Source organism: Myotis lucifugus, unplaced genomic scaffold (assembly GCF_000147115.1).
Source record: "Myotis lucifugus unplaced genomic scaffold, Myoluc2.0 scaffold_139, whole genome shotgun sequence".
Taxonomy (NCBI): Eukaryota; Metazoa; Chordata; class Mammalia; order Chiroptera; family Vespertilionidae; genus Myotis; species Myotis lucifugus.
This window is the reverse complement of record NW_005871187.1, coordinates 1,119,117-1,139,485: the sequence shown is the minus strand read 5'-3', so window position 1 is coordinate 1,139,485 and position 20,369 is coordinate 1,119,117. Positions and strand designations below refer to the sequence as shown.

Here is a 20,369-nt window from a genome sequence, read left to right as displayed (position 1 = left end):
AAAAAATTACCATATTTAATTTATAAAAAATAAGTTTACTCAGACCGAGATTGTAAATCGTCTATGATGCCATATGCTACTCCTGCTCCTCCCTCTTCTGTAACTATCTAATAGAGCGCTGATATTTCAAAATCATATTTACAAGACTCTCCAAAGCAGTGCATTTTTGAATTGACACCAACATCAATAACTATATATGCATATATATTTTTTCCTAAGGTTTCATATTGGTAGGTTTTAAACTTTTCATTATTGTGAATCTTTTTTTGTGTATGTTTGCTGGTTATACAAAATAAGGAATGCTGATCTCTTACCCATTTATAAGATTATTGCTTTTAAAGAGGAAATCTTTATTTAGTTGTAGAGGACCCTTTTATCATATATCAAGATGTTATATATACACATATATTCTTAGTCATAGAGAAGAATTCTGATTTGAGATCATGTTTTTCAGTTTGGAATTCCTTCTGCATTAAAATTTTTCCAATTCTAAGGACATCATGAGATTTTCAATTATATTCCATGAATTAAGCAGGTATGCAATATTTAATAGAGAATAATATGATTTTGGATCCCTCCTGAAAAAATGGTTAATGTTCACTAAAACATATTAAAATGATTTCACTTAAGTTATTGAGCGCCACATTAGGAGAGTTTCTTGGCATTTAGTCTTTGAACATCACATTTAAAATGACAGAACTTTGGAATTAGGTGGGGACATTAAGAATCATCTCCTCTAACCTCTTCAGTTTGTGGATGAGAGCTCAGGTGAAATGAATCATTGAAAGCCATACAGCTAAGTAGGAACAAAGCTGAGCCCACACCAAAACCCCTTCAAATCTCCTCCCCACCCAATCTACTAATCTTTTACTATATAATGAGGTCACCCAGTAAAATACTTTGATATTGTATCATCTCCTGGAAGAAAATCCGGCAGCATCTATTTAAATTACAAATAGTTTTTTTCTCTTACCCTGCAATCTGTTGTGGGAATTTATCCCATAGAAATAAAATTGTTGATACACATGGATGCAGATATTTAGAGATGTTTTCGGTAGCATTTTTTCATAAATCCCCCCAAACAAGAAATCAAGTTAATCTTTTCAATGGGCAAATGGCTAAATAGAGGTATAGTGATGCCATGGACTAATAATGTAGCCATTGAAAAGAATGAATTAGAGATATAAAAAAACTTTCAAGGTTATTAAATGAAAGAAATGAGATGCAAAATATGTTTCAGTTTTTTAAAAATAATGACAGAAATTTCCCTGTACATATATACATCTGCCTAGGCTTACAGCAGAACAGAGAAAATATAGAAGGACATACATTTGGATACTAACAAGCTTAAGAAGTTGTGGTAAATGCTGTTGTAGGAGGGTAGAAGTAGGGGAAAGTCGTCTTAATAAGTGCAGCCTGCATGATATTGTACACTTGTATAATGTGTGTCTATTATGCTTAAAGAGATGCATGAAAACATGATGACAAAGCTTAATGGTGATTATTTTTAGGTAGTGTGATTCCAAGGGATTTTCATTCTTTTCCCAGTTTTAGTATGTTCAAATAATCTACAATAAGCTGGTATTATTTATATAAATAGAAAAAACCTATCTACATAATGGTGAACAAATGAAAAGCTGACTTTGGTTTAGAACTCAAAACTATGGTTACCATGGAGAAAAACCAAGGTAAGTTTTTATCATCAACTGCATTTATTATAAACTAATCAGATTGTATGGCTAAAAGAATCTATGAATTCATTTGGGTATGGAATATTCAGTATATTTCATGTTTGTTTTTAATATATCCAGAATCCCTTTTCATCAATTTATTAATAAATATATCTGATTTTGTTTCTCTCAAAATATAACTAAAGCACAGAAATCACTAAAACCAATTTTTGGGAGAGACATTTAACATGGATGACTTTAGATCAATAGATAAGCTAGAAAATACAATATGTCTTCAGAATATGTTATTTTTCAGAAACCAATTAATTTATTCATTTTTAAGTAAAGAATTTAATCTTTCTCTGTTAATATCTTTTCCCTAACTGTTCCCAGTTATCTATTAACAAGTAAAGTGGTTAAAATATCCTAAGATTTTGAAAAAAAGAACATAAACTCTATAAATGAAAAAAATGACTCTATAATCAGATCAAGGACTTTGACTATCTTCACTTAATTCAATTCAAAGGGGTCAATTCAGATTGTGACTAGTTAATTCAGTCCATGCAGTTGACATAGTTTGTGTTGCTAGTGACAGCCCATGTTGAATTTTAGTGTTATGCAAATGATTGTTTTTCCCAATGCTCATTTTACCCCATACATATCACTACATGCATAATCTAGCTTTAGTTTGTCTTAAAAATAATACCATAACTGAAGTTAAGGATCATTTGACACTGATAATTGTTTAATTGTGCGGTAGGGGTGTTAAAGTAATGGCCCCAAAGTTTTTTATGCCTTCCTGGACTCGCCTTTGGGTAAGCCCTTCTCACACTCACTGTGCCATAATAAGTGATTACATAGGTCATTTAGACATTAGCAGACATAGAACAAATATATACTTACAAAATTGGGTATGTACTGGAGAGTGCTATTTTGGAACCTGTGAAAACCATGAGGCATAGCCTAGACTAGCCTGCTGTCCACTTACAGAAGAGACATAGCATCCTAGCTGCCACCTCCCAAACAACTCCTAGTTAACCTCAGATGCATCAATGAGTCCGATATAAGCCAGTAGAAAAAACAACCGAGTCCAGCTATAATTATTGACTCATGGAATTGGGTCATAAATTTTGTGGAGTTTGCTTTGCATTATAAGCTAACTCAAACAGCAATTAGAACCACCACTGATTGAGAGATTTGTGGATTCTGGAATGAAGTTTGCAAGTTAGAAAAATATAAAAAAATTTGGACAGGAAATCGATAGTGGTAGATTGCAACACTGGCCATAATAGTCTGCAGTTCTTCCCAGGAGGAGGGTTCTCTACCCTTTGCATCTAGTATGGCCTTATGACTTGCTTTAACCAATAGAACGTGACAGAAGTGACAAAAAGCAAGTTTGAGCCTTGGCCTAAGGGATCATGATGCTTCTGCTCTTGGATCTTGGACTCCTGAGACATCCATGTGAACAAGTCTGACTAGCCTGGTGGATGATGGGAAACACGTGGTCCATGTATCCCTGTAGCCCCAGCCACTAGTCAGCCATTAATGCCTCCAAGTTGGTTGGCAGCTGACTAAAGATGCATGAGTGAGTCTTGAGACCAGCAAATAAACTCCAGATGAGTTCAGCCCAACTTGCCAACCCATAGAATTATAAACTAAACAAATGATAGTTTGAGGCACTAAGTTTTGGGGTGGTTTGTTTTATAGCAAAAACTGATCCAGACTATGTTTAACAGTCACCACTACATAGTAGTTAGAAAAACTCCTCAGTTCCTTTCTTTTAGCGATTCATAGGAAAAAAGAAATGGGCAAAGGAAAGGGTATTCATTGGTTTTACATTGTAAAACTCCCTCCTCTCTCAAGATATTTATATCTCAACATCTTAAATATAAAAATAAAACAACAATGGATTTTTCCGGTCAGAATTCTGTTATGAGACTAAATGTGTTTGGAAACGGCAATGTAAAGTCCCCAAAAAGTTAGCTGAAAAAAGATGCTTTATTATTCTGCCTGATTATTCTTAAAGGTAAATGAGAACATTCTTACTGAAATGCCTGCATCTCTAACACTAGCTAAAGTTACTTTAAGTACCAGAGAATCATTACTGTTCAGAGTCATCACTGATGTGATGGGCACGATGAGCAAAGCATGTGTAGGTCCCTGCGTCAGGAAAAGCGAAGGCCTCTCAGCATCTCTTACTACTTAAATGACCGGCAATGGCCATGAAGTGCAAGTTTCAAAAATGCTTTTAGGAAATACTGTTGCTATATTTAATTTAATAAGTACTTAAAGACAAATTTTATCAATATGCTAGCTTTATTTGTGGGGCTATCAGGTGTTAAAGATAGTATTTTATAGTCTCATTTAAGCTTATTGGTATGAAAGCCTTAAACTATTTAGTACAATGTTGTATCTTCACAATTAATGCATTCTAAGTTATTTTAGCTAATTGGCTTCAAAATAGTTAATTATTTTGATTTTACAGATGTGTAGGTGTATAATAAGAAATAGTTTGATATTTAGGGTATCTAAACAACTATCATAATTATCTTACCTTATACTAGTTGACTGATAACCTTTAGTAATTAACTTAGTTTAATTCAATTGAACATTAATTCCAAGAACATTAATTCTAAGAACATTATTTCTGCCAATAATTGAAAATTTTCCTGCAGAGTTATTTTCTATTAACAGTATAATGTCTCAATACTATAACAATTATCACTGTTTAAAGGTCTGTCTAGATTAAGAGTTCCAGAAAAGAAAGATCATGTTTTACTCAACCATATATTTTTTGCCCTGATAAAGTACTATACACATTACAGGTGACCATTAACTTTTTGGAAACTGTTGTGTTAAGAAATTATCTGATATCAATATATTACATTTTTTTGTGTGTGTGGTAGTTTAGCACCTGGGCAAGGAAATGAGAAAGTGTCTATATATAACAGTATAGATTTCTACTTGTTTATATAATAATTAATTTAACAAATACTTTATTTAGCAAAAAATCTTCCAGGCATGATGCTAGGTTCTAGCAACAGCTAGCAAAATAGGTGTGACTCTTATTCTTAAAAATATATAATGTAATCCTATATACTAAAGAGACAATATGCAAATTGACCATCACTCCAACACACAAGATGGCTGCCCCTATGTGGACACAAGATGGCTGGCAGGGGAGGGCAGTTGTGGGCAATTGGGCCAGCAGAAGAGGGCAGTTGGGAGGGACCATGCCTGCAAGAGAGGGCAGTTGGGGGCAATCAGCCTGAAGGGGAGGGCAGTTAGGGGTGACCAGGCTGGCAGGGGAGGGCAGTTGGGAGCGACCACACCTGCAGGGGAGGGCAGTTAGGAGTGACCGGGACAGCAGGAGAGGGCAGTTAGGGGTGACTGGGCCAGCAGGGGAGGGCAGTTGGGGGCAACCAGACCTGCAGGGGAGGGCAGTTAAGGGTGACCAGGCCTGCAGGGGAGGGCAGTTAAAGGCGACCAGGCTGGCAGGGGAGGGCAGTTAGGGGCAATCGGGCCAGCAGGGGAGCAGTAAGGCATCGATCAGGCTGGCAAGGCAGTGATCAAGGGGTGGTTGGGAGCCAGCAGTCCTGTATTGTGAGAGGGATGTCCGACTGCCCGTTTAAGTGGGATCAGGCCTAAATGGGAAGTCAGACATCCCTGAGGGGTCCCAAATTGGAGAAAGTGCAGGCTGGGCTGAGGGACACCCCCCATGCACAAATTTTGTGCACCAGGCCTCTAGTAAAGAAATAAATATGGAAGAAGTCAGAAATTTTTATTTTAGCCCATTTTCTTAGAACTGCTTCTAGAATAATAAGCAGTGTCCTGAAAATAAAAAATCACATACTGCTTCTCAGGGAATTATCTTAATGACTCTGAATATTGAATCTTAACATTGTAATATAAATTTCTTTTTTGTATACCCCGTAGAAAGCTTTGAGCAACATGTAAATTTATGTAAACCACATATACTTATGCTTAGCAACATGCAATTTATCCCTGGATTTATTTTTGAAAAATCTGTCAGCTTTACTTTTGTTAGAAATATGTAACTTGCTATAATTGGAGCCAAGCATAATCATGGTCATTTATTTAACTTTAATAGATGATATGAGAAGATTTCTTTTTTAAAAAATATATTTTATTGATTTTTGACAGAGAGGAAAGGAGAGGGATAGAGAGTTAGAAACATCGATGAGAGAGAAACACTGACCAGCTGCCTCCTGCACACCTCCTACTGGGGATGTGCCCGCAACCAAGGTACATGCCCTTGACTGGAATCGAACCTGGGACCTTTCAGTCCGCAGGCTGATGTTCTATCCACTGAGCCAAACCGGTTTGGCAAGAGAAGATTTCTTAAAAAAATAGAATTACTATAACATATAGATGAAGTTTGCTTTCACTGTAAGATCACCTCTTGTTATTGGAATCAGATAGACAAAACCTCAGTATCTTTCATATTTTCCTCAAGCCCAGTCTCTACCTAGAATGTATTTCCCCCTTCTGTATCGTCTCTCTTTATTTATTTTTCTTTAAGAATAGGCTCAGGCATTATTTGGTTTAAGAAGCATTATTTGGTTTAGGAAGCATATTGCTCCCACAGGTTGAATGATGCGTAACTTTGACTGAGTTCCCTAAACATACTTCTTCCACTGCCCTTGCCACATATCCGTTTATAAGTCTGTTCCTCTGTGAGATGAGGCTCCTCAAAGGCAGCAGTCGACCTCAGTTGTATTCATACACCCTTCACAGAGGGTGGCCTTGATTACTACAGAACCCTCAGTCCTGGGCAGCTGCCTCGTGGGTAGGTGCTCAATAAACCTTCGTGGAACTGTGACATATTCAGAATTCATCTATCTTAGATTTAAAAAATACTCTATGGAGACATTAGTTATTCATTAAAGAAAATGGCATCATGCTTTCCAAATTCTCTAAATTGATCTTTTCTACTTCTCTTATATAACATGTATCAGATGCAGAAAGAAAGTGAATTATAATAGCCCAATAGTTATTTATAAAAATTTCCTCTTCCTACTTTTCTAAGAAAGAAAATATATCTGAGAGGCTACCTACCGAGTTATTAATTCTAGGCTCCTAGAGTCGCTTTTCTATTATAATGTGATAAAAATAGTACAGGAAAGAAACTAGAGGATTTTGAAAAGCAAAAGCGAAAGACATCATAACACTTAGACACTCTTTAGAATTTAGTACAAAACAGATGCAGAAGAGAAATTGCAAAATAAAGGTAGAATTTCAAAGATGTCTTGAAAATAGCAGCCTATCAAAAACCTTGCTCTTTGAAAATCACTTTCGGAAATAACATAGGAGTCAGTCTAAAACACAATGCTTACATATCAATAGTACTTCAAAATGTAAAACTAAACCATGTTTTCTTATAAAAATCCTAACCTTATGTGGTATTAGAGAATAAGGACAGCCTTTTATATACCAAGGTTTTCTTTCAAACACTAAAAAAAAATCTTCTTTTATATATATATTATTCCTGCAAGGTAAAAAATTTCTAGTATTAAGGGCCTTATTATACTATGCATTTCATCACTCTGCAGGTTAAATTATATCCCCTGGATACAAAGATATATATGTAGGGCATTCTTTTTAAATAACAGGAAACCAATAAAACATATCAGCATTGCTTCAACATGATAACTAGAATCCATTTTATATTTTTCTTTTATTAAAGCTCCTATTAATATTTCCAGAGAAAATAATTATTTTAAGCACAACATCAAAAATATTTAAATTTCATATAAAGCATTAGGAATAAAACTCCTGATCACTGGCATTCTATATTATTCAAATAGGTGTTGGAATCATTCCTGGATTTAAAAAGCTATTTAGGTATAATAGTCAACACTTTTCTTCTAAGTGGCCTACTCTATATGGCTAGTTTTTAATTCATATACTCTTACCTTCACTTATTCCTTTAGCAACTCTACAAATATTTATTTGGTATTTAATGTGGACCGAATACTGTGTTGAGTTGAGAAAAAATAAGCATATTCCTAATTTCTGAAAATGTAAAGGCTAAAAGGGAAAGCAATACTTTTGGTAGAATTTGATACTTGTTCTCGGGGAGGGATGGGAAAAGAATAAATGAAGTACTGGGTGGGGAAAAGGACAGAATCTGAAACCCTACCTTCCAGCTATCTAACTTGAAAACTGAATTTTGTGGCCAAAAACTCAAGTGGAACCAACAATGCTGTAACATACTCGGTAAGAAAAGATACAATTTTAAATGTCTCAAATGTGGAAACTGAATGTTTTCTTCAGAAGAACGGTTGAGCCCTTTGTACTCTACATTCTTTGCTTTGTCTTCAGCAGTAAAAGCAATGTAACATTGCACCTCATGTCCACTTAAGAGAAATTTTCCCCAAAGACTAAAACGGGAAGTTGATAACAAGAGAATCAAACACTATAAAATGAAACAATTAAAGCTGCCAGAAGAGTGAGCTTTAAATAATGGAAAACACACCGACAGAACATCTGAAGAGACAAATGTAGTAGATATTTTGAGATGTTTTTCAATTCATTCTCAGTAACTTTTATGGGAGCATTTTTAAAAATAATTTGTTGCCCTAGCTGGTTTGGCTCAGTGGATAAAGTGTTGGCTTGAGGACTGAGGGGTCCCAAGTTCAATTCTGGTTAAGGGCACATGCCTGGGTTGCAGGCTTGATCCCCACTGGGGGCCTGCAGGAGGCAGCCAATCAATGATTCTCTCTCATCATTGATGTTTCTATCTCTCCCTCCCTCTCTGAAATCAATAAAAATGTATATATATATATATACACAACTTGTTGAGTTGATGTTACAGAATATATAATTTCAATGTTTTAATAGTGATCAATGAAGTAAGGTAAAAATAGATTGCACTTTCCAGCTTAGAGGTGAGGCTGCAGAGAAGAAGCAATCTCTTTATGTCTCCGATTTTCAAAATGGCATAGTGAAAAGTTACAGCTAGTTTCTGTCTTTACTTTGAAACATCAAACCAGATTTGGAATATCATTCATGGCTGTGAAGTTTTAAGCTCAATGAAGCTTCAATGATAATGGTGGCCGCTGTGTGGTCATTGTGTCTGTGTTGCTCAGAACCCCAAAAGTGAGACCCTTCACCCATCTTCCTTCCTGGGACTCAGTTTCTTCATTTATATATAATTTAATAATGTTATTGTGGAAATCAAATGAAACAATAGGTATGAGAGAGAAAGGGCAAAAGTTCTCTTCATGATGTAAAATGTTATTAATATTATTTTAGCCTAGGTCTTAATTGAATAATGAAACTTTCAAATTTATTCTGAAGTGATTAACTAAATGTTGAAGAGTCTGATTTATAGGGTTGATTTTAAAAATACATATAACAGAAACATATTTTTGGCAAAGGAGATTGTTCATAATAGTCATTTATAAATACTAGCAGACTGTCTACGGCCATACCACCCTGAACGCGCCCGATCTCGTCATAAATACTAGCAGAAAAGAAGTTATATAATGTAAATGTAACCATATAATCATAGCATAAACTTTATAGATGTGAGTGGTTTTTGATGAATATATGAAAATATTTCCAGCAATGAGAATAATTAACCCACAAATTCTACAATGGATGAGGGATATTTACCTCATGATAATATAATTTAATGTTAAACTTATTGAGAAAGTAGGAAATTTAAAATGTCACCTTCCTAAATAGTTCTACATATGCTCTATGTTTGATAAAAGATATTAAGAGACAACTCTCATTGGCAGAGAACGATTCCTAGCCCTATGGTGTCCCCAGTTAAGACTGACATAATCCATTATCCTTCCTAATTTAATTCATTGGAATGGACCCACAAATCAATATGAATAATAAAAGGGAGAAGAGTACAAGAATATAAGAGTGAGATAGAGGTATTTTTAAAAAAATTATCAAGATTTGAATAGAGGTTTCTTAAGAAATAAACAAAGCAAACACTGTGGATAAAATTGCAATATTGAGAAAAGATGAGTATTTTTAGGCTCTGAAAATAATTTAGATACTCATTTTAGTAACTTGAACATTTGATAAAGGTTAAACACATTTCATAGGAGCTAGTAATTTTCATATCACCCATAATGCTATGTAAGTATATTATAAAGATAAAACATCTATCAAAAATGGAGCTTTTAAATAAATTAAAAAGCTTGGTATCCCTACCATAGTAAGTACCATAACCAGAAGGTTCATTTTAGTGGATGATATCTAAATAAACAAAGTGAGGCCTGTGTGATTTGGATGGCTAAGCCTGTCTTTTTATATGTGACTAGAGGACTGGTGCACGAATTTGTGCATGGGTGGGGTCCGGCTGGCTCACCCCCGTCGGCCCTGATCTGGCCCAGGTGGGAGGGGGCGGGGGAGGTTGGCCGGCCAGCCCCACACCTGATCAGAGTGGGGGGTGCCAATTGGGGGCGGGACTGGCTTGGGTGAGTTGGTCAGCCAGCCCCGTCCCATGGTCAAACTCCAGGTCAAACTCCTGGTGGAGGGGACAATTTGCATATTAGTCTTCTATTATACAGGATAACTTCAGAGGCATTACTTGATTTTACTGCATTGACAAAAAGTGAAGAGGAGTCTTCAAATTTTGCTTTTTGAGACCATCTGCCTATTAGAGTAAAAACGGAGGTGGCTAATCAACTTGGTATTTCTATCCAGCTGTGATCCTGAAGTCATTGTAGTCCACAGATCACTCAGATGACACCCCCAGAAAATAAGAAAGGGTCTGCCAATAACAGACTGTCTCAGATGTCATCTAAGGCAGTTTCAAACTGTGCTCAACTGAACATCCAATTTTGTGTAAAAAGGCAAAGAAATAAACTATTTTATAGTAAAAAGTTTTAACAGAATTTTATGCATTTAATTTTATTAAAACCTCTGAAATAATGCAGTAGTTAACTAAGCAGAAAATGCTTTATTAACAGCATTGGTATCTTTTTGTGGGGGGTGGGGGTAGATATTTGGCTGATTCATTTGCCACTCTATAGTGTTAATGTGCTTAAAAGTTATACCCTCCTTTCTCTTCTGAATAACCCTCATGCAATCACGCACTGGTAGGTCAGGTCTCAAGGCAGTTAATCTAGAGAGGGCTCAAAGGCACACTACTCTTCCTGCTTAAGTCCCTGAACTCTGTTTGGCTTTCTTCCTCTGCTGGGCCGGCCTGGAGCCCCACTAAGGTCTCTTCAGGGGTTCTCCTTTGAAACTCACAGATCACCCCACTTGCTTCTCTTCTGAACCCTGTCCTACCCCTCTTATTCCTAGAATCTTCAATTGGCCTTTCAGACAGAAGGTATTAACAAGTCCAGAGGCCTTCCCAAATCTCCCTTCTAAATAACATTTTCATTTCTTCTCCTAAAACATATGGAGCCATCCAGAATCCAATCAGTGTTTGAGGAAACTGGGAAAAAAGTGATAGGCAATTTCTTTGACACCATGCAGTTTTGAAGCTTTCAATTTTTACAGCACCTACGTATTTCTATTAATTATTCTAAATCCACTGAAAATGATAAGTTCTACATTACCCAAACCTAAATATTTTTCTCACGTCTCAATACGATAATTTGCTTTAATTTTCTATGCTGTAGTTTATTATCACTGTCCATCATCCAGAGCCTAATTTTAACATGGCTTGTAACAGTATGGGTTAACAGGGAGTAAAAAGTAAATTTTGTACTTCTCAAGGGCAAGAACAGCATATATGTAAAGAGGACTACAGCAGGTACTCTTAACTGCCAACTTTATGGAAGGGATTACAGGTATTTATCTATACAAATGAATGACATTAAACCAAAGTGGTACTGTCTAAGAGACAAAATCCAGAATTCATATAATTTGATCAGGACCATTGATTTCTCTATTAGTATTTTTAAAATAAAGTGGGGACCCACTTATATAAAGAAAAATCAACATTCATTTTAGATATATTTTTTACGTTCTATATCTGATCACTTAAAATGAAGGTTTACAGATAATCCAGAGAAGCTATATCTTTGATGGTAAATGTTTTGCTCTCAAATGTAATATTTTTGTATCATTTTTTCTGGTTCTCTTTGTGACAATGATGGCATAAAATTTGTTCACAATCTTGAAGGAATTATCAATTCAAGGCAAAAGAAAAAAGGAAAAACGAATTAGAGGAAAATGAGTTTAATTTAATATGACCTAAATATTTTGTATTTAACATAACCATTAACAATTAAAATTAATTTATTTAGTGAGATATGAATAATGATGTTGGTAATTGTTTCTGATTTATATAGTCTTACCCATTTATTGCCAAGTAAATCAGGATAAAATGGATAATTTGGAAGAAAATGTTTAATTTTGGTTACACTGGCAAATGTAACAAAGAAAATTCATATTTCATTCTTATAATATAAATTTATCAAATTCTAGAGTGAGAAAGGATCTTAGAAATTATCTGGTCCAACTGTTTCACTTTATAAGATTAATGCCCAAATAGGTCAAGTTATTGACTGGCTTTTGGTTACCCAGCTGATTAAAGATTGAATTGGAAATTGATCCAGAAAATTCCTGACTTTGGGTCCAGGACTTTTCACTGTATTACATTACAGTTATAATAAAATGCAACCCAAACTGAGTTTTATCTGTTTGGGCTCATTATAGCTGTGGTTTTCCAGTGCTTCCCAAAGTGTTTATAGAAAAATAAACTGATGTTAATAATCATGCGACAGCATTTCAAATTGGATTTGTAGGCATAAATTGTATTTGTATCTATCCCTTTAGCAAATATAGATGGGATATAGCAGCCACAATCTTTCTCTGCTTCCCTAATTCCATCCATCTTTCTCTCTCCCTCTGTCAAATACTCTTTTATGTCTTAAATAAGAGTGGGAGGAGGTGTTTTTTACTTCTCTATTGGCTAAAGACACTGTGATGGTTCTATAGTATTTGGTTAAAAAGATTTCCTGCTCCATTTAGTGGATTGCCATGTAGATATATAAAGTAAAAGAAGACATCACAAAGAAAATATTTGGTGAGGAAGAAATGAGTATGCTTGTGAATGTTTATCTAAGGCTAATATGCCTTTCTGACTATGGGTTGCATGTTTAGCTCTATAGCCTGTGAGAAATTTAAAAATCTCCCAAAATTACCTTTTTTCGAGGAGTAGGACAGCCAGGTTATTTCAGTAATTTATTGTATCATAAATATTCATAAGAATGCTTTAAATATCACTAGTCACTTTATGTAGCAACATAACTTTTGAGAAGTAATGTGGAAATGTTGACAATATTAATCGAGTAAATAAAATAGGCAAATAAACCAGACTTGCATAATATAGTATTACCAATTTATTACTGGGTTTTTTAAAATTATTATTATTTTCCGTTTGGCCTAATATAAAATAAGGAAAAATATGCTTAAATCAAATTGATTTTACCCCTATGTTTTCTTAGCATTACATGGCTAAGAAAGTTTTTTACATTTGAACTTAAATTTCTAAAATTGTTATTACTCAAAAAATAAAAGTGTATTAACTTACGGCCCTGATGCTTTCAAAATGTCCACCTTCTTTTTCGAAATCGATAGGCTGTCCTTTCAGTGTCCAGTAGAAAGTGACATCCAAACTAGCATCATGGATTGCTTTACAGTTAAGAACAATGCTTTCTCCCACTGTTAACTCTGTTCTTTTAGGAGTAAGTTCTATTTTTGTAGGTTCTACAGAAATAAAAATATATTAATTAATATCACACATAGTATTTCCCTGCGTTCTATATTTTAAATAACAAAGAAAAACTTAACAAGGAATCTATGCAATAAAGTCATTCCAGATACAGATCCTTCTGAATCTTTATTTTTCCTTTGCTTAATCCCTTCACCCTTCTCACTCAGCCCCTCTGACAGCTGTCAGTCTGTTTTCTGTGTCCATGAGTCTGTCTCCACTCTGCTTGTTAGTTTACTTTGTTCATTAGATTCCACATTTAAGTGATATCATATGGTACTTGCCTTTCTCTGACTGGCTTATTCATGGACGTGGAGAGTTATTACGCAAAGTGAGATACAGTTAAATTACAAAAAAAGGTACATTTTTACAGGGTTTAGAGCAATTTTGAACCAATAAAGGCTAATATGAGCCATACATCTAAGGGTTACTTAAGATAGTGATCAACTTTGTAAGATATAAATGTTTAGTGACTGTGTTATACACCTAAAACTAATATAATATTGTATGTTGACTGTTATTGAAAAAGAAAAAATTATTCTAAAAAGACAGTGATCAAATAACTGCAATATAACTTGCTATTTTGAATAAAGTAGGGAAGTGATGGAGATAGGATTTTGATGTTGTCTTTAGTTCCTGGAATCCCGATTGTAGATACCTGAAGAAGACTGACACAAATGATTAACTATTAGCCCAGTTTTCCTATTCCAGCTCTATTGTTGACAATAGCACAATCTGATGAAGCACCATGCTTAATAGGGGTGGTTAAGACCCTTTAATATACAACATCCTTCTGAATAGTCACCGAGAGGAAAGTGGGTGCGATGCCAGGAAAGCAATGCCACTATGAAAGTTGACATTTTAGAAGTCAGATATGCCATGTGGCAATCTAATCTCTGGCTTCATCAGAGAGGACAATCACATCATACTGTGGTTTAACCTTTGTAAGAATTAGAATATTCCTATTAAGTAAATATTCCATTTAACAACTTTTTTTTTTGGAAAGTGCAAGAATATTTTTGTTGTTGTAAAAAAAGTCCTTGGATCCAGCACTGCCTCATTGTTTAGCACAGAGAAGGAATAAGACACAGACTGGAAGTAGAAGCAGAGTCTGATTCTTGTAGTGTCTGCAATAAATGAAGACATCCTTTAAATCATGTTCCTTCTAGTGATGTTTGCCCGTTCCCTAAAAATATCGGAGTGCTGTCTATTTCACTTTTCTGTTTCTAAAGAATGAGACAAATTAACAGTTTTACCTTTTTATGGCCCAAATATGACTTACTATAAAATACACGCGCAAATGGAAAAAAAATCAATTAAGTGTAGAGTTCAACTTTAAAATATTCCTCTGCTAACAAAGACACTACCTAAGATTTTCTTAGTATGAAGCAGTGACATGTAGTCTCGAAGGTTCTAGGCTTGACATCCAGTTCACTTTACAAGTAAACATTTAAGAGGCAATATTTGTAATGTTAAAAAATGACATTATGTAAAAAATTCCATTGATGCAAATGTCAAAGTGCAGCTCTGGTATGTCAGTTTCTCCGAGCTCACTCCCATATACCGCAGCCATGTCCTCCTCCTGCCTTTCTACCCCAAATCCTCGGTGGAAGTGATAATAAGGGAATATTACTGATTATTGCTAAAATTAATCTTTGTAGAGAAAAAAATATTTTTATACTGTTAGCATACTTTTAAATTTTGAGACACCGACTAAAACTTCACCAAGCTGTCTTCATCCTCTTACATATTGTGTTCAAAGAAAAAAATTTAAATTTCTACCAACAAGAATTCTATTTATTTATGGTGCCCTAAATAATGGAAAGGGACCATGTGGCTATATTAGTTCCATTTTTACAATGTAGTTTATAAACAGGAGCATGCACACATACATCTATACATGCATATTATTTCTATTCACTTTCTGATAAGGCCATGAAATTAGGCTTATCAAATATTTAGCCACATTTTCTTACCTTTTACAGATACTGAAGCTATGATTTCAGCAGAACCAAAGACATTTTCCCCTCGGCAAACGTACTTTCCCTCATCTGATTTAGAAGCATTTAGGATCCGCAGATTCCCGTCTGGAAGAATAGCTATTCTGAAAATCATTAAAAAAGGGTGTTTTCCCTTGTTTTATTGAAAATAAGCTAAGTAGTAAGAAACTCTCATGAAGTCTGAAATCACTTCCAAGGTAACAATAAACATAAAAGATCGCGGGGAAAATACACCATGATGGTAGAAATGTTTTACCCTTCAAGAAATTATGCAGTAAACCCACTTAATATCTTCTCATATATAAAAGGGTTAGGAAGTTACAGGTTATTTTTCTTTTGATACTTTTTTGACAGTTAATTTTAAAACTTGTGGGAAAAGGTGACCTTGAATTGGGTTATTAAAACTTATACTATAATATTATCCAGCAATATTTTAATATTAAGCTTGGGTATTTCACCTCAAACCATGAGCAACCCCAACAATTACACATAAAAAGAAACAGCATAAAAACATAGAGGCGGGCAAGTACAGAAAGTAAAATTAATTGTGTACAGCCAGGAGATGATTTATGGGAGTTTCTCTGCAGTGCCACTCCTGCAGCAAGGGTATGTAAATGAGACCTGAGACCCATACCTGGCTGCTCACATTGCACTTTTTAAACATAAAAACATGATACCTGACTTTGCATGTGGACTCTTTCGAGACCTTTGTTAAAAATGGACCTTGAGCCTTATATGAAGGTGAAAAATTACAGCATTATTAAAAAATTTTTAAAGTTCAGTGAAAATGAGGTTGACATTTAGAATTACCGTATTCTCCTGTGTAGTCATCATTCCAGAAATATACGGATTTAAATTTAATTAGTACTTTTGTCCTTTTCTCTCTTCTAAGCTCCTGAAATATATATTTCACTGGTGCATCAACCTACTCAAGCAACCTGAAACATAATAGAGGGGGCTGTTGTAGTTTTGTTTGATATGCCACTAGAGTTTGGACTGACTTCTTTTAGGAAAGAGGAAATAGACTATATTGCTTTTGGTAAGAACCAGTGACTCCACTGAACTTAAAAATCCTAAAATTGGATCCTCCTAGTCCAGAAAATAATAGTTTATGCCAAGCAATGCGATAATATTAAACTATTTAAGATACAAAAATGGCTGAGTCTGTTTAGTCAACATCTTTTATGTTATTTTAAAATGTGGGTTCAATCTTGCCAATTGCTCAGAACCGACAGTTATTGAGATGATTGAGCTCTTTGGAACAACTGGATTAGATTCCAGGTTGCTGAATATTACAAATTTGCACTTAGATATTGTCATCAATAAAGGTATCAGTCTTGAAACATCAACTTGTTTTAATATAGATCAAACTTGATTTACAACACGTAGAATGGAGACACATTCAGGAGCAAAGCAAACTAGGAATAGCTGATTTTATTTTGTAATTTATGTCTAGGAGGGATATGAACGTCAGACACTTGAAAAACAGTGATCTCAAAAGTTATGTAATCCATTCAAGATGGTCCATCAAAAATTCTGTTCATTTATTTAGACAGCGCTCGGTTTCTATAAAAATGGAATATAATGTATTCATTCCACTTTAATCCCCCAAATACAAGGCTACAAAAAAGATATATTTGAAAGCAAAAATTATATATATTTTTGTAAATAAATAGGCATTCTCTTGTGAGAATAACAATCTATTTAAATTTAGCCAAATGACTATAATCTCCACAGATTGTCAATATCTTGATTTACTGTCCTATGTAATTCCAACCTAGTAGGTGAGAGGTTTGGCTTAAAAGTTCACCTCCTTTAAAGAAAGAAATGTATCTTAGAAAAGGCACTACTTCAGCTCTTGATTTAAGATAAGTCCTTTCTCACTGACAGCAGACAACATATTATATTCTCCTTTTAAAGATAGTTTATGAACACTCCTGTACTTTAGGCCACTGATACACTGGGGGATGAAGAATTTTAAATATTATGATGTTTTTTATCTGTCAAGTGGCAATGCCATTTAACCAAAAGCCTGTCTACTGATTCATATATCACATACTTATCTGATGAGCTCATTTTTTAACTTAAGAAATAAAAAAATAGATTAGGCAATGAATGAGATTTACATTATAATGTCTTGCTTTTGCATACCTAATTACTAGAAAATTGAATATTGAATAAATACTTCCTTGCAGTTTTCTGCTTCTATCTTCTCCCCTCTGCCATTATTACCATGTGACTACTACATCTGGGATTTTCAGATTTGGGATAAACCCTGAAGAGGCATCCTTGAACTTGGACTAGAGTAGTAAGGGAGTGGTGAGGTGAAGGTCTTTTGGGGGTAAAGAGAGCTCTTAGAAATGCAAACCAGCATTCTACATTCAGTTCAAGTCATGCTTAGTATATTCTGGTCTCTTAATTTCTGCATTTGTTTCTGTCTAGACCTGGAGATACCTTGGCTCTCTTCTTGTACTTGATCAGTAGATCTCTGTTTTGTTAATCTGTGCAGTACCATAGTCTACCTAGGATGGCATTGTGTTTAGCCCTGTTTGCAAGGATTCATTGCTTATTTCATTTTTTCTCTTTTTAATCCTTACCCCAGGACATATCTATTGATTTTAGAGAGAGAACAAGGGAAGGAAGGTGGGAGGAAGGGAGAGAGACAGAAAGAGAGAGATTCTTGTGAGAGAGAAACATTGATTGGTTGCCTACAGTATGTGCCCTGACTGAGACTACGCTTGCATGCCCCCTACTGGGAATTGAGCTTGCAACCCAGTACACAAACTGGGAATCCAGTCGTGACCTTCTGGTTCATAGGTCGATGCTCAACCACTGAGCCATGCTGGCTGGCTGCATAGACTGTCTTTACCCCATTGTATATTCTTGCCTCCTTTGTCATATATTGATCATATAGGTGTGGGTTTATTTCTAGGCTCTTCATTGTGCTTCAGTGATCTATGTGTCTGTTTTTATGCCAGTAAAATGCTGTCTTGATTATTATTGCTTTGGAGTATAGCTAGATATTAAGTAGTATGATACTTCCAACTTTGTTCTTTTTTCTCCAGATTGCATTGGGTATTCTGTCTTTTGTCATTCCATATAAATTTTGTGATTTTTTTTGCTTTAGTTCAGTGAAAAATCTTATTGGTATTTTAATAGGAATTGCATTGAATCTATAGATTGCTTTTGGGTAATATGGACATTTTGATTATGCCAATTTTTTATATTCCTGAGCATGGAATATGTTTCCGTTTATTTACATTTTCTACAATGTCTTATATTTTGAGTATAGGTCTTTTACCTACTTAGTTATATTTAGTCTTAGATATTTTATTCTTTTTTATTCAACTGTAAATGGGATTGTTTTCTAAATTTTCTGAAAGTTCAATATTGGTGTATAAAATGTAACTGATTTCTGAATATTGATTTTGTATCCTACTACTTTATTGAATTCATTTATAAGTTCTAGTAGTCTTTTGTGGAATCTTTTTTTTTTAATTTAAATTATTGTTTACATAAGTCTCCCTTTCTCCCCATTGACTTCTCCCCCAGCTGCCCCCACCCCCCACACATGCCCTCACCTTCCCCCTCAACCTGTGTCCATTGGTTATGCTCATATGCATGCATACAAGTCCTTTGGTAGATTTCTTACCCCCTCACCCCTCGCCTTCCCTCAGTCTTTAGGGTTCTGTAAATATAATTTCATGTTAAATGCAAATAATGATATGATTTCCTTTCCAATGTGGGTGCCTTTTATTTATTTTTCTTGTCTGATTGCTGTGGCTAGGACTTCTAATACTATGTTGAATAAAAGTGATGAAAGTGGACATCTTTATCCTTTCTTGTCCCTGATTTTAAAGAAAAAGCTTTTAGCTTTTTCCCATTGAGTAAAATGTTTGCTGTGATTCTGTCACATATGGACTTTATTATGTTTAGGTAAACCCCCTCCAATCCTACTTTACTTAGAATTTTTATCATAAACAGATGTTGAATTTTGTGAAAAGCTTTTTCTGCATCTATTGATAAGATCATATAATTTTTATCCATCATTTTGTTTATGTGGGGTATCATATTAATTGATATACAGATATTAAACCAACTTTGCATTCCAGGAATAAATCTCACTTCATCATGGGGTATTTTTTAATGTATTGTTGAATTGGGTTTGTTAATATTTTGTTGATAATTTTTGCATCTATGTTCTTCAGAGATATTGGTTTGAATTTTTTTTTTTGTAGTGTCTTATCTTCTTTATCTGGGTTTGGTATCAGAATATTGCTGGCCTTGAAAAATGAGTCTAGAAACTTTTTCTACTTTTCAGTTTTTTTAAATAGTTTGAGAAGAATAGGTGTTAACTATTTGAATGTTTGGTAAATTGCCCTGTGAAGCCATCTAGTACAGGACCTTGTTTGTTGGGAGTTTTTTGACTACTGACTTAATACTTTTAGTAGTTATCAGTGTGTTCAGATTTTGGTTCTTGCTGATTCAGTCTTGGAAGATTGAGTATTTTTATACATTAATCCATTTATTCCAGGTTGTCCAATTTGTTGGCATACAATACAATTTTTTTCATCCTATTTTCTTATCAATCTGTGTATTTCTGTGGTGTCCATTGTCACTTCTTTTTTATTCCTGATTTTATTTATTTGGGCCCTCTCCTTGATGAGTCTGACTAAAGGTTTAACAGTATTTGCTTTCTATATATAGGGGCTTCTAAATGAGGTGCATAGATGTTCATACGAGTTATATCCTCTTGTTAGATTGATCCCTTTATATTATAAAATTCTTTTTTTGTCCATTGTTATAGTATTTATTTTAAAGTCTATTTTGTCTGGTATCAGTATTGTTACCTCAGCTTTTTAATTTTTTTGGTTTCTATTTGCATAAAATATTTTTTCCATTTCTTTACTTTCAGTCTCTGTGTGTCTTTCAGTTTCAGTCTCTTGTAGGCATATACATACATATATATACATATATATG

The 20,369-nt window shown here is 34.5% G+C and overlaps 1 protein-coding gene across 1 annotated transcript in view; it reads right to left on the bottom strand.

Annotated features, from left to right (window-relative positions):
* The window catches only part of CNTN5 (contactin 5), a 643,923-nt gene that overhangs the window by 113,706 nt on the left and 509,848 nt on the right, over positions 1–20,369 (bottom strand). Inside the window, exons 11-12 of the mRNA XM_023758835.1 lie at positions 15,366–15,493; positions 13,210–13,385 (exon numbers count right to left, since the gene is read on the bottom strand). Coding sequence (XP_023614603.1) covers positions 13,210–13,385; positions 15,366–15,493 — 304 coding nt within the window. The remainder of the gene's footprint in view (positions 1–13,209; positions 13,386–15,365; positions 15,494–20,369) is intronic.